Source organism: Cheilinus undulatus, linkage group 12 (genome assembly GCF_018320785.1).
Source record: "Cheilinus undulatus linkage group 12, ASM1832078v1, whole genome shotgun sequence".
Taxonomy (NCBI): Eukaryota; Metazoa; Chordata; class Actinopteri; order Labriformes; family Labridae; genus Cheilinus; species Cheilinus undulatus.
The window spans coordinates 6,947,253-6,961,004 of NC_054876.1; the positions used below are offsets into that span (position 1 = coordinate 6,947,253).

General features: G+C 39.1%; 1 protein-coding gene across 1 annotated transcript; it reads right to left on the reverse strand.

Moving 5' to 3' along the window:
* Positions 1-503: 503 nt before the first annotated feature.
* Positions 504-13,623, reverse strand: micu2 (mitochondrial calcium uptake 2). Its single transcript, XM_041800665.1, has 12 exons — positions 13,382-13,623; positions 13,009-13,138; positions 11,168-11,199; positions 10,995-11,070; positions 10,370-10,417; positions 8,659-8,741; positions 7,955-8,008; positions 7,775-7,872; positions 4,258-4,429; positions 4,069-4,177; positions 3,827-3,984; positions 504-1,225 (listed from the first exon to the last, which is right to left on the reverse strand). The coding sequence occupies exons 1-12, from the start codon at positions 13,577-13,579 to the stop codon at positions 1,124-1,126; spliced, it is 1,260 nt and encodes a 419-aa protein (XP_041656599.1). The 5' UTR covers positions 13,580-13,623; the 3' UTR covers positions 504-1,123.
* Between the last annotated feature and the right edge of the window lie 129 nt (positions 13,624-13,752).

Genomic DNA, 13,752 nt, shown 5'->3' on the forward strand with positions numbered 1-13,752 from the left:
TAGTTATGAGCAATTCAGGCCTTTTTTTTTGCAATATGTCTTCAAATGGGATGTTTATCCTGACTTGTTTGCTGAACGTGGCTTAGAAATTACTCAAAAGTCTGATTTATATGTGAAGTATCTGCCTGGGTGGGATGTTGGCAGCCTAAAGCACCAAAACAAAACAAGAAAGAATCAGAGAAGTTGTGTCTAAAAGATGGTAAGAAGTGAGGAAAAACTGGTTCCCCATTCAGAGATAATTTTAACAACATTCAGCATATAGAGCAGAAAAAGTTTCACTTTGTCATTTAAGTCAAGAGAAAAAAAATTCCAAGATATTGTAATATTTAAGACACATTGATAATTTCAGAGCATGCTGCTCAGTTAGTGTTTTACTGCTGTTTGAGACAGCCATCTCTGATTTGTAGACAGTCCAATCACTGTTTGCTTGTACTTCTGCATAAAGTCCAAAATACTATTTTCGTTGTCTCAGTAAAAAAGAAACAGCCATCATCTCAACTAAATAAAGGGTGTAATCATGAATTTTATACACATGTAAATGTAGTAAAATCATCAGTCCATGGAGTTCTGCAGGAAGAGTTCAAATGAAGGGACAGTGGTGACCTCAGGGTTGCAGGGGGATTTTCCTATTTTAGTTAAAGATTTATTTTTGCATTGTTCTTCTGGCATGGACTATTGTCCTTAAAAGGCTTGTCATCTTACATGTCTAACATGTCTTATTTTAAGTGTTTATAATCTTTAAATGTGCACAAAAACATGTGACAGAAAAGCAGAATCATCATTCCTATCTTTGATCTCCGTACAGAACATCTACAGCGACCACTTCCACTAATGTACAATTCAGAGTTGAAGTATTGAGACATTTTTCTGAATATAACATGTATGACTGGATCAAGCACACCGCACTAAGCCCTAAAACTCAGACTACATATAAAAAACACCACAGCTGGACCCATTCAGCTAATAGTAAACAGCACAATAATAATATGATAGTGGTATAAATCCTTTGTACATGTGGTTGCATTAATCATCATTTCACTCCACTCGTTGGATTATAAAATACCAAAGTGGTCAGTGGTTTCATTGATCATCCAGCAGACGAGGTCCAGATCATCACCGTGGTTCAGATGGGGCACCCGGTGTCTCCCAGGGCCTCCCGGGCTCCCTTCAGGGTTTCTCTTTTCACACATTTCCAGTATCCTGAAATGCCGGTCTGATGCTGCACCTGAAGGCGACACAGAGTTCATCACATTACATCTTCACCTCAATACAACTTTTTTTTGTTTGTTTTGATGCACATTTTTATGTGCTTTTAGGTTTTTACATGGTGGGAACATGATGCATAATGAATACCTATTGCCATGTGAAAAAGCAAACCTACAAAAATAAACAAACAAAGAACAGAAAGACAAATAGACATACAAATAAAACAGGACATAACGGGGCAAGACTAAGTGGATTAGACTTAATGCACGAGATAACAAATAATTTAAGATCTGTACTACAGGCTGCACATTGTGATTCATACGGCTTTGTCAACAAGAAGAGCGAGGCTCATAAAAATATAGACTAATGATAAGAGAGAAGAGAAACAGGAATAAAAGTAATAATCAACCAGTAAAAGGAGACAACTGCATGGACAACAGCAAATATATAAATAAACATGAATAAATAAATAAAACCAAGACCATCTACATATATAGATACACACATTAGCTCATAAATTCAGGTATTAGTACAGTTATAGGATCTTGGAGGTTTTGCAAAAAGAGGGACCAGGTTTTCTCAAATGTTGGGATATTGTTTTTTATGGAGGCTGTTAATTTTTCCAGATTTGAGTGGTCTGAGTAAACTGAACCTGCAGGTTATGGATATTTAGTTCAGTCTTTCCAGTTTAAGAATATGACTCTTTTGCAATAATGAATGACATTAATACCGTAAAACAGGAAAAAGATCTAAATGTGAGATTTAGTGCTCTCATTTATCAATGCTGTGTACTTAAAGATGCATTTTCATTAGACTAAAGCACTATTTTCACAGGGTTAGAATTACCTGTGGACCTCTGATGTCGGTGTTTGGTGCAGTGGGGGATAAGTACCTGAATTTACAGACGTTACTGAAGGGAAACATGACGTGCAGCATGGCTGCAGCAATGAAATCATATAGTTAATCTTTGTCAGGTTCGGCAGGTGACATATCTTCATGTGTCCATTACGCATCCTGCTTGCACAAGTCACCTGTGCGTATTAGAGCTGGGCAATTAATCACAAATTAGACTAAATCACAACATGACCTGCTGCAATTTTCAAACTGCAGATAGTGCAATATTTCCTTAACCTAATATGTGTCAAAATACCACTTCGATACAATGTTTTTGCAGCAGAAATTTTCTGCTCTACACATTATGCATACATTCAAGTGTCTTTTTTTATAAGAATAGTTCACAAAAATCCTACTTTGATGTTCATGTAAATTATTTTCTTAATTTAAATGAGAATAACATGTAAAAATTATCATTCCTTTCAGTACAGCAATTGGTATCAAATTTGCTATATGAGCTGAATCACATTAAGATATTTTTTTAAATCTTTAATACCTGGTTTAATTTATCTAACATTGTGCTGGTTATAATTTAGAATGATTTATTGCCTGTGTTTGCTGAACAATGCATAAGATGAGAAACCTAAAAAAAAATCGCATATTGAACTGCAACTACAATATTGGGGGAAAAAATTGCAATTAGATTGTTTTCACAAATCGTTCAGCCCTAGTGCATATCTGCAGCTGATCAGACAGAGAAGAAGAAGGAGGTGAAGAAAGCCAAGCATCCCTACCATTTATCTATGAGGGACTGAGGCGTCTCATGTTAAATATGTATCTGTCATTTTAACAGTTTTGTGGAGTTGATACTCTGGATTATTTGGGATCGTTGCAGACCAACAACAACCTTCCTCGTGCAAATCAGTTGTTATAGCCTAACCACTAAATGTTGAGCGACACATTTGGAATCGTAAATTGTGTAATGCTTGAAATGCACAGCTAAATAATACTGACATAAGATCAGGCATGTGAATGAAGGCATAGGAGGCGTAAGAGGTCAGTGGTGTGCATACATACATTTGGATAGTGGAGTTTAAATAAACATAAGAGTGTTGCTTTTTGAGATCTTGTAGCCCACTTCTCTTTGTCAGACAGGTTTTATTGAAGAATCTCTGGATTCAGCAGGTCTGGCAGTATCCAGGTCTGGGTGTGGACAGTGAAACTGAACTCAACTTTCCATAAATAATGAGGTTTATCATAGTTGATTCATGAATTAACAAGGCAGGAAATCACTTTTTCCCCAAAGGGTAGGTTTGGATGGCTTTTGTCCCTTTGTAAATGAACTTATTAGGGAAACTGCATTTTGTATTTGCTTAGTTTATTTTTGTCTAATGTAACATTTGTTTGATGAACTTAAGTATTTAAGTGTTACAAACATGCAAGAAAAAAACAGAATCAGGAAAGGGGAAAAAACTTTTTCACACGTTTTTAAGAGGAAATTAGCTGCCTCTTCTTTAGAAAAATCATACGTTAACATCAGAGCTGTTGGTTGGTTGATTTCTTAACAAAGCTACCTGTTGCCTTGTTCCCAGTTTTTAAGTGAAGCCTTGCAACAGTCCTTTTCTATCTGTATTTACTGCACAGGCACAAGAGTGAATATTTACACTGAACTGATAAATAACATGTTAATTTACCACATCATCTAACATAGAGTTGTGAAATCATCTCCACATCATATTTGCTATCACCTTAACATAAATTTATCAGGTTAAACCGCCAAACTGACCTTCAGACCTCGCAGCACCCTGTCGTTCATCACACCGATGAACTCTTTATGGCTCAGACAGTTATCTCCATCCATGTCAAAGAGTTTGAACACAGTATCCAGAACACTCTCAGACAGATCGTGACCTGTGGCGATCCTCACTGCTCGCTTAAACTGAGCTGCAATGAGGAAAATGGCGTCATGTACTGCGTGGTATATCCAGGGAAAACTAGTTTGAATTGTCATGAATAGAGAGGTGTTACCCATTCCAACAGGACGGTTGGCTTCAGTCACCATCTTCATCGAAAAGGCAAAGTCCTCCAGGTTGTTGGTGAAGAGACAGAAGGCTTTGAACTCATCAAACGTGATACTCTGTAACACAAACACTCAGCTTGCTTTAATTCTGCATTAAATCAAACATTTTATTTATTACAGTGTAAAAATCCTTAAACCTGTCCAGCAGGGATCTTCTTCCTCATGTTCTCCCAGTAAACCTCATTGTCTTCTTCGTTGGTATAGTGCAGCAGCCATTCTGCAAAGTCCTCCCTCCTCATGGTGTCCATGCCTTTAGAGAACTGCAGGAACTCCATCTCCTGGACTTCAGCCTGCAGGTCCTCCATGAACCTGAAACACATCACGTGTTTACTGGTGAGCTGTTTTCAGAAACACACAAAAGCAGACATGCTGGCACTTAACAGCTTCAAAAACGTCATCAAGACTGTTGGCAGAAGCATGTGGTGTTTTTTTCTGGATTTAACATAAAGATTTAGATACTTTCAATAGAGGTCTCTAACCACACAAGTAGAGTTTGAGGTCTTTTGGAGCTTATATGTTTAAAAAAGAGCAACTTCCTGCTTAATGGCGACACCGATCTTTGACAAGCAATCACAGTCAGGCCTTTTGAGTTTTTCCACACAAGCTAAAGAAATGTTCCTGTCAAGATCTGTATGAACAGAACAAAAATGGGATCTAGTTCACCAGAACCTCAAAAAAAAAAAAAAAAAAGAACCCTGAAATGCATAAAGATACATAATTTTTGGACTACTGGACTATGACAAGCTGCTAAAGCCATGCCTTTTGAGTTTTGTCATGGATTTTTTCTTGGTAAGATGTCTTCCGTAGAAGAGGTAGAAAACAAGTTCGACTTATTGTTATTGAATTTATGGCATCCTCGAGGGCACTGTTCCATTTTAAGGGCCCCCATTAGTGCACTACAACACCCGTTCTACAGACTAACAGCCCCCTGGTGGGCAGTTTGCCACATTTAATCTACCAATGAAGCATCCAAGAACACACTTCTGATGCTTTTATTTAAAAAGGCAGTTATATTAGGGAGGGCAGGAGAGTATTTGAGTCAAACACTGATTTTTGTTTTATCTTGTAATAGGATCCAATTTTCCTTTCAGTGCACTCGATAAAACTCAAACTGTGAGGATGACCTTAACACCAAAGATTTTTAAAGTGAATCCTGAGAGAAGCGGTTAAAGAGAGGCTTGTTACAATGTGATCTTGGAATAGGGCCTGATAAATGCATAGACACTACTGTGTATTTTTCTTTCTCCTGTTGTGTTTCACCGTGCAGGTGGATCTTAGGATTGCCCCACATGTTTCACCTGGTCTGAGGCTCTTAAAAGTCCGCTGTCCTCTGGGAGAAGAGGCTAAGATGCTTTTAGAGCGGGGACTTCTGCTGTGCTGCCTCTGACTCAGGGATTTTGTCTTGTGTTAAAATAGATCCAGGTAAGCCTAGGAACAATTCTGCAATCATTGTCTGATAGACGGTTTGTGCCTCTGAAGACAGACGACAGTTTCAGTGTTAATTTACAACTAAAATGTTTAACAGCCTTTGTTTCTATGAGAAAGACTAGACAAAGATTAGCCAAAAATAGGTTTTTCGTAGAGAGCATAGAACACATTACCATGATTTGGTACCAGATTCAGGCAGGAGAATAAATGCTTGGACTAAAGGTTGAGACTAAAATGTGAGGATTTTTATGGACTAACACTAGACTAAAGGGTAGAAATGACTAAAATGTGACTATGGGTCAGTTTGATTTCTCCCTCTTAACCCTTAACTCAGTCCTTCCCCTTGGTCTGCGCGTTCACATCAGGTGAAGGTGTGTCTCAATTCTCTTTTGAATCGAGGGCTAGGGTTAAGGGTCGAGGGCTACATAGCCCCTGAAATGAAGATTTTTCAGGACGACACTTGAACCAAGGGGGGATCCACAGTATGATTGAGATGGTCGAAGATTTATTGTCACCTTTGATGACGCATTGTTTATCGGCAATGTGTCATGATGAACAGCAATCAAGTGGCGTCTCATTTCTTACAGGAAGGTTAAGGCTAATCCTTACTACCCTGTTTGGAGGGCAAGAGGAAGACAAAGGGGAAGGGCTAAGGGGTAGAAATGGGATTGGCCCTTATCTAAACACTAAGACTGAGACTTAAATTAAAAATAGCTGTCAAAATTAACACAGGACAGTTTCTTTTTAATTCTGGTGGAACAAGCAGTTAGAATTAGATCATTTCCAACCAATACTTTCTCATTAGGGCAGCATGTAAGTTGTAATGTAAAGGCAGTTATTTCTTGCTCATAACATACTGGGTTGATAAGGGTATAAGCAGAACAGAAGTCAAAAAGCATCCTCTCATTACTGAGTCTACACAGAAATGTTGAATCTGTACACATGGGACCTGATTTTAAACATGGTGAATCTCCTTGTTTCTGTTTATGGTAAATTTGTATTCACTAACCATGTATCAACAGGTTTGGTGTGTAAATCTTAAAATTAATAACTGAGCCATCAATCTGCTTAACACTGAATATACAGACAATCAGCAGTTATTCCCTCACTACTTAAAACACATCAGAGAGGATCAAACCAAACTCAATTCAACAAAAAAAGACAGAGAAAAGCTGTTCTCTTCTCTTAAGGACAGATCTGACAAAGCTTTCCTTTATACTTAAGAAGTCGTGGTATTTTTAGGTTCAGTCAGCTGTGGAGTCGAAACTCGTCAGATGAACAGTGCTACTCCAGAAGTAAGAGAGATGGCAGCCTTTACCTAGACATGACACATGGAAAAGGAAATCCTGCCTGGAAGTCATTTAATGCTAACTGCTGGCTTCACCAAAACTTGAGAAAAGTTCACCTCCATCGCTGAGATGATGACATCCATTCAGTGCCACTGGGCCCCTGGATTGCCGTTTGCTCAGCAGTAATAATCTGTTACATGTGCTACACGCGCTGCAGGCAGTGCTGAAAGGAGTGTAAATTATGATGCACAAGTGCCCTCTAGTGGCCAAACTGTATGACCTTTTAATAAAGAACTGCATGCATTGGTTCTTGCATACAATTTAGATAAAAGTAACTTGGTTTACCATTTCTATCAAAAAACATACATAGTGATATTAGTACAAACTGCACTGTAAAATCTGGTCAATAAGCTAAACTTTTAACACCTATTCTTTCATTTAACAAGTTTGGCTTGTATACCACAGCAACAGAAGAAAGTGCCGGGACAGGCATCATCATTACTGCAAGTGTGTGCAGCTGCCACTGTCACACATTGCTTTAGACATAACAGGATTTAAAATTCACTACATTCACGGCGTACTGCAAGCAGGCGCTATACTGCTCAGAATGTGCCAGAATACATAATCACAAAGACCAGATTGGCCTGGTTTAGTGCAACTTTTAACAACTTTTCTCCCTTGTCAAGTCATAATCGTGTACTTAAAGGAAATGGGGAGTATGCTGTGAAGTAAATTAACTTTGTGGAGCGCAGGTTGTTAGGTAGGAGGGCAGTGGTGAGTCACCACAAGGTGAGAGCTCAGCTACAACATTGTGGCAAGTAACTGCACACACTCTTTGAATTATATTGTGGATTTTAAGATTATCAACCCATATTGATCAATAACGTCTGCTTCCTGTGATCCACTGGTATGCTAGAACAGCAGACATCTGTCTTACCTGCGAAACTGCTGATACTGCAACTTATTTTCTCCTTTCTTTCCAAAGAAGTACGCCTGAAGTGTCGTGTTCACACTGTCTCCTTCTTCTGCCTGAATCTGTGCAGAAGATACAGAACAGTACTGTGTTACAAAAATCAATAATGGTCAGTTTTATTCTATGATAATCATGCCTACTCACCTCTATGCCATCCTTGGCAGCTCTTCTTTTGCTTTTTCCAATGATTTTCTTCAGCTTCAGAGAGAAAAAATACACTCTGGTAACCTTTACACTTAGAAATTAAGAATAAACGATAATACTGGATTATCATTAGTGGTATTTTGAATGCCTTTTCTCTAAAAGTCAACAAAAAGAGGGCATTTTTCTCATCAAATCCAAGATAAAACCTTCATCTATATCAGTCAAACCAACACTGGAGCATAGTTGAATCCATGCGCTCTTATTGAGGCATGTGCACCAAGTCATAACATGTAAATATGACATGGGGAGGATGCATCGTAGCGTGCCAGCATGCAGACGAGCAGCCTGAGGCCTGATCTCAGCACACAGAGGGTTTCTGCTGTCATCGCTCTGGCTGCTGAGAGCTCACATGACTCTAAATAAGTGGACTACACTGGGGGGCTGACTCAGGCTGCAGAGATGCAAACACATGACAGATATAAAAAAACAGACTACAGTGCAGCTCCACTTTACCTTCAAATCGTTCATACTTACAGCGCGGGCAGCCTCAGAGCTTCAGCAGCAGTAAAGGTGGCAATGATTTAAAATTTAAATGCATATATTGACATTTTTATATACAGAAATAATGCTTAACTATGATTGTATTTCAAATGCTGACAAGAAAATCTCCCCTATAGAATCAGTGGATAAATCTGACTTCTTACCTTGAGGAACTCCTTTTTGTCCACATGCTCGTTGCCGTCAACATCAAGCATTTTGAAAGCGATGTGAAATCCTGTACGCGGCTCTGCAACAGCAACACACCGTCAGTTATCCAAATGCTATCTGAATGTCTACAGCTCTAGAAAACCAGAGGATCAATCTAAGTTTCCCTTGTATCAGCATCTCTACATGAATGAAAGAAATATTCCAGTGTCTGCTGAAATACAACTCAGGCAGTTTTATTTTAACATAAAAATAAAGAAAGATGCCCACAGGCTATCAAACAAAGCCAAGCTGCTTGAGTTTTTGCACCAAGAGTGGCCAAAGCCAAAACAAATGCTGAACTGCATGACAAGACACATCTAAGTTAGAGAAGAGTGATATTATGTGCATGATATCTGTGTCGGCAGATGTTAGCTTAAAATTTAAATATCATATGTCAGATATGAAGACTTCTGCTGATATTTACAACTGATACAACAGCTTTAAATATCAGTGTATACTGGCAAGAGCACAGTGGCCTCCATAATTCTCAAATGGAAGAAGTCTGGCACAACCAGACTCTTCAAAAACTGGTCACCTGGCCAAACTGAGCAATCAGGGGAGAAGGGCCTTACTAAGAGAGGTGACCAAGGACCTGACGGTCACTCTGATTGAGCTCCAGAGATCATGTGTGGAAATGGGACCAGAAGTTCCAGAAGGACAACCATCACTGCAGCCCTCCAATGATCTGGACTTTATGGCTAAGTAACTGGATGGAAGCTTCTTCTCAGTGCAAAATGCATGAAAGTCCGCTTGAAGTTTGCAAAAGAGCACCTGAAGGACTCTCATACTGTGATAAACAAGTTTCTCTGGTCTGGTGAAATCAAGTTTGAACTGTATGGCCTCTGGAGGAAACCAGGCATCGCTTATCACCTGCCCAATATCATCACTACAGTGAAGCACGGTAGTGGCAGCATCATGTTGTGGGGGGTGTTTTTCAGCAGCGGGGACTGGGAGACTGGGAGATTGGTCAGGGCTGAGGGAAAGATGAATGGAGCAAAGTGCAGAGATATCCCAAATGAAAACTTGTTCTGCCACACACTGGGACATTAGACTGGGCTCACCTTCCAACATGACAATAACTCTAAGCATAAGCACACAGTTAAGACAACACAGGAGTGGCTCAGGGACAACTCTTGTGTCCTAGAGTGGACCAGCAAGATCCCAGACTTGAGCCCTATCAAACATCCCTGGATACGCCTGAAAATGGTTGTCCACATACATACCCCATACAACAGAGCACAGTTTAAAAACCAGACTAAGCTTGAGAGGATTTGCAAAGAAGAATGGCAGAAAATCTCCCAATCCAGGTGTGCACAGCTTGTTGTCTCATATTCAATCAGACTTTAGGCTGAGATTGCTGCCAAAGGAGATTCAACTAAGTACTGAGTTTACTGAGATTTACTGTACCACTGTTGTCACTTGTCTATCCAAAGTCTATAATGAGTGATATGCTAGCTTGAAGCTATGCTAGCATCAGTGATTTGATGGTTGCTAGTCCTCTTATCTTCTGTCTGTCATTGTCGTCCCTCCATGACACAACACAAAGACAAGAATGGAGTTGGATAAAATAATTGGTATAAAATCATAGAATCAAGTCACTAAATAACACACAGACCCATGCAGTTTTTCAAAGAGAGAAGTCTCATGCAAAGTTAAAAATCGACTTACTGGTCAGAATCGTTAGCAAGAAAAGATACTCGTCGTAAGATATCAGACCTGTAAGACACAAAAGAAATGTACAATCAGCAAAGTAACATCTGCTGTTCCCTGAAAGAAAAGGAGCATGATGAAACATGTGCACTGTTTCTGTTTCTCTCCGTCCTGTTGTTTTGTTTCCATTTAATAAACTGTGTAGCCGTTCCACTAAGACACAGACTTAGTGTGTAACTGTATGCCTCGTCAGATTGTGTGCATATTAAAGAGCTGTAAAAGTTTTTATATCTGTTAGTGGTGTTATCAGGCTGTAGAGTTAAGGATTATGGGCCATAAACTAGGCTGTAGAGAAGACAAGAGTACAATTACTGATTTAATAAATGTATATAAAAGGCAACCCATTATCTGATTTAATTTCCTATTTATACTGAAGAAAGAAAACATCACAATATCACTTTTTTCCAGTGTCATGCAGATCTCCTGTGTACCCCAACATAAGGATGCCAAAAAATACAACATCAAAGATCAGTTATTTTGGTACCATGAGAGTGGAAACAGCCAAATAATAAACTAAAAAATTATTGTGGGCCATATCAAACCAAACTGAACCCAGCATCTTTACTCTGCTGTTCAGACTCACCGTTGTCTCCTAAACTCCTGAACAGATCATTACCAGCACGAGCTCTGGAGGCAGCTTTCAACATTTTGTTCACTTCCTGCAAAGAAAAAAATATGAGACAGAAAACACCAAAAAAATCGACAGATGCGGTGAACAGTGAAGCTTAACTTTACAAATAAACGTCGTCAACAAACCTCTCTTGTTAAAATCCTCTTCTGCAGCTTTCCTATGCAAAATAAATGAATGAGCATTAAGTCAGTAAGGCTTGTACATTTTTTTTGTCATCTAAAAACAGTCTGCTAGAGACATTAAACATAAGATGTGTTAATTCATTAATAAACAACTGCATCAGATTCAAATGAGGCTTACACTCTGGACTTAAAGCAAAATTTTGATTGTATATTTCATCATAAAATAACTGGCACAAGGGTATGACTCTGTGATCATCTAATCTGACATAGTGACCATCATAACAGAAAAAAATACCCTGTAGTTTGACCTTGGATTTACATAGTTAAAGACACAACTGTTTAGGTAGTCATTTGGGTGATTATGCTTTCAAATGCACTGTGTGTCTTGTATTTTACAGCAGTGGTGACCCTAAGGGGACACTAAGCTTCGGGGGTAGGGCTTGATAAGACTACATAAAGACGGTGCATGCTGTTCTGTTCTGCTAGCAAAAGATGATTTTGTGAGAGGACTTACAGGAAATTGTAGGACTAACAACAATGTTAATTTTGGAGGTTATTTTTAATGTACTTTTACTTTTAAAATTAAGATATTCATTTAATTCTAGTCACATTTTAGTCCTTCTCAGCTTTTGTAGTTTTAGCCTATTAGCCAGTCAACATACTCTCATTTTAATGTCCCATTAATATTTCAATTACTTTACAATGTACTGAAGATACTAAGATACCATGAATGTTCTTTCATCTCACCTCTGCTTGTCTTTTGGCACGTTACACTCCCAGTAGAGAAATATTATGGATTTTTAGTGCCCAGCACTATCATTTTAGTCTTCTTGACAAAAATAAACTTAATTTTAGGCTTAGTTTTTATCATATCAGATCTGTTTTAGTCCTAGTATCATGATAGTCTTCCTCGTGGTAAAAATTCAGCTAACAAACATTTTTAGTTCTAGTTTTGGTCAACAAAATTAACACTGGATAGCACTGAATCAACACCACACATCACTACTAGTATAGCAAGGACAAGAAAAAATGATGAGCCATTTCTAACCATTGGCTTCACCTGTAAAAGGAGAGCCATACTCCTTCCTTGAGCCACAACCTACCTGTGTGAGAAATGTTTTTGTGTGATTATTGATATATGTTTAAACACTGACATGCTTGGTGATGGGTGGGATGTTTACATCGAACAAAGGGGGGCAATTAGAGAAAGTTTTGGAACAACTGGTTTACAGTATTTGGTAACTGTGTTGTATGTTGTCAGCTGTGGTTCATGTGACAAGGGCTGGGTATGGAAATCTGGCACCAACATGGTACCAGTACCAGCACGTCCAGTACCTACCAGACCAAATTATAATACAGATTTCGATGCTTATTCAGTACCTGACCACCCAAACACTAACTCTATCACTCCAAATGAAGAACACAAAATTAGGCCATAGAATTAAGCATTTGATCCCTTTTTTTAAGCTGACCATAAACATTTTCTAATAATTTTGGTGTCCAGAATAATGCCTGTGCACTGCCCTTAATTTCCTACCAAGGACACAGTCACACTGATACATTCACATTGTTTTTCTGACATCTTGCTGTGTCCCAGAATCATTGCACTGCAACATTCTCATTACTGAAAGCTACAAATCACTATTGTATCACATTTAAAGTGACACTGCAATTCCCTGCCTTGAAACCCAGCAAAAAGAGTTCATGATTTGTATGGAAGCATCTGTTTTTTGAGTGTTTTCTCAACCATTTAACCATATTTATTTTAACTTGTCACACCTGTGAATGGGCGGTTACCTTTTCCAATTCACATTATCTACAGAAGACTATAAAATGCATCTTACGGTCCACATTCTCCAGCATGACAGAGTAGAGGAAGTCTCTGGGGGTCATGTAGAGCTCCTGTTCATAAATCACTGAGGCAAACTTATCAAAACGGACCTTCCTGGCAGACATATGAGGAACTGCAGCATCCTAGACAAACACAAACACTTTTACTCAGTATGGTATATCAGTGAGTCACAGCTGGGGGGCGTATTCTGTTGAAACTCCGGGTAATTACGCCCTTCATGTAAATACTGAGAATAATGAGTCGTCTTAACTTGTATTAAGCACCTTTTGACATCAAATTCATAAAACACACATGTGAAAGTCACAGTTTTAACACGCACTTTCAATGTATTTCGACGGTAATAACTTTTTCAGTCGTGTACTCACTTTTTGCTCCTCGGCATGTACAGCAAAGGGCAGAGTCCTGTAGTTAGCTTGATAATGATAATAACAGACAACTCCAGCACCGACTACAGAGCCCAGGACACCAGGACCCACAACCCGACGAAGACCTGGGCTCTTCAGAGACCGAGGACTCCTCAAAACAGTCCTCAAGGCTGCAGAGACCCTTCCCCAGCTGGACATTTTGATGTGCTGTGGAGCTAGCTTGGTTGTTACATTCCACGGCTTCCGTAGCTGCGCACTGTAGAACCGCGCCTACAGCTGGAAGCTGGTGCTGCTTCTGTCAACGTCTACGCTGCCGCCATCTTGGAGGGGGGTTACCGCAGTTCATAATGAGGGTAATCACATGCGGTTTT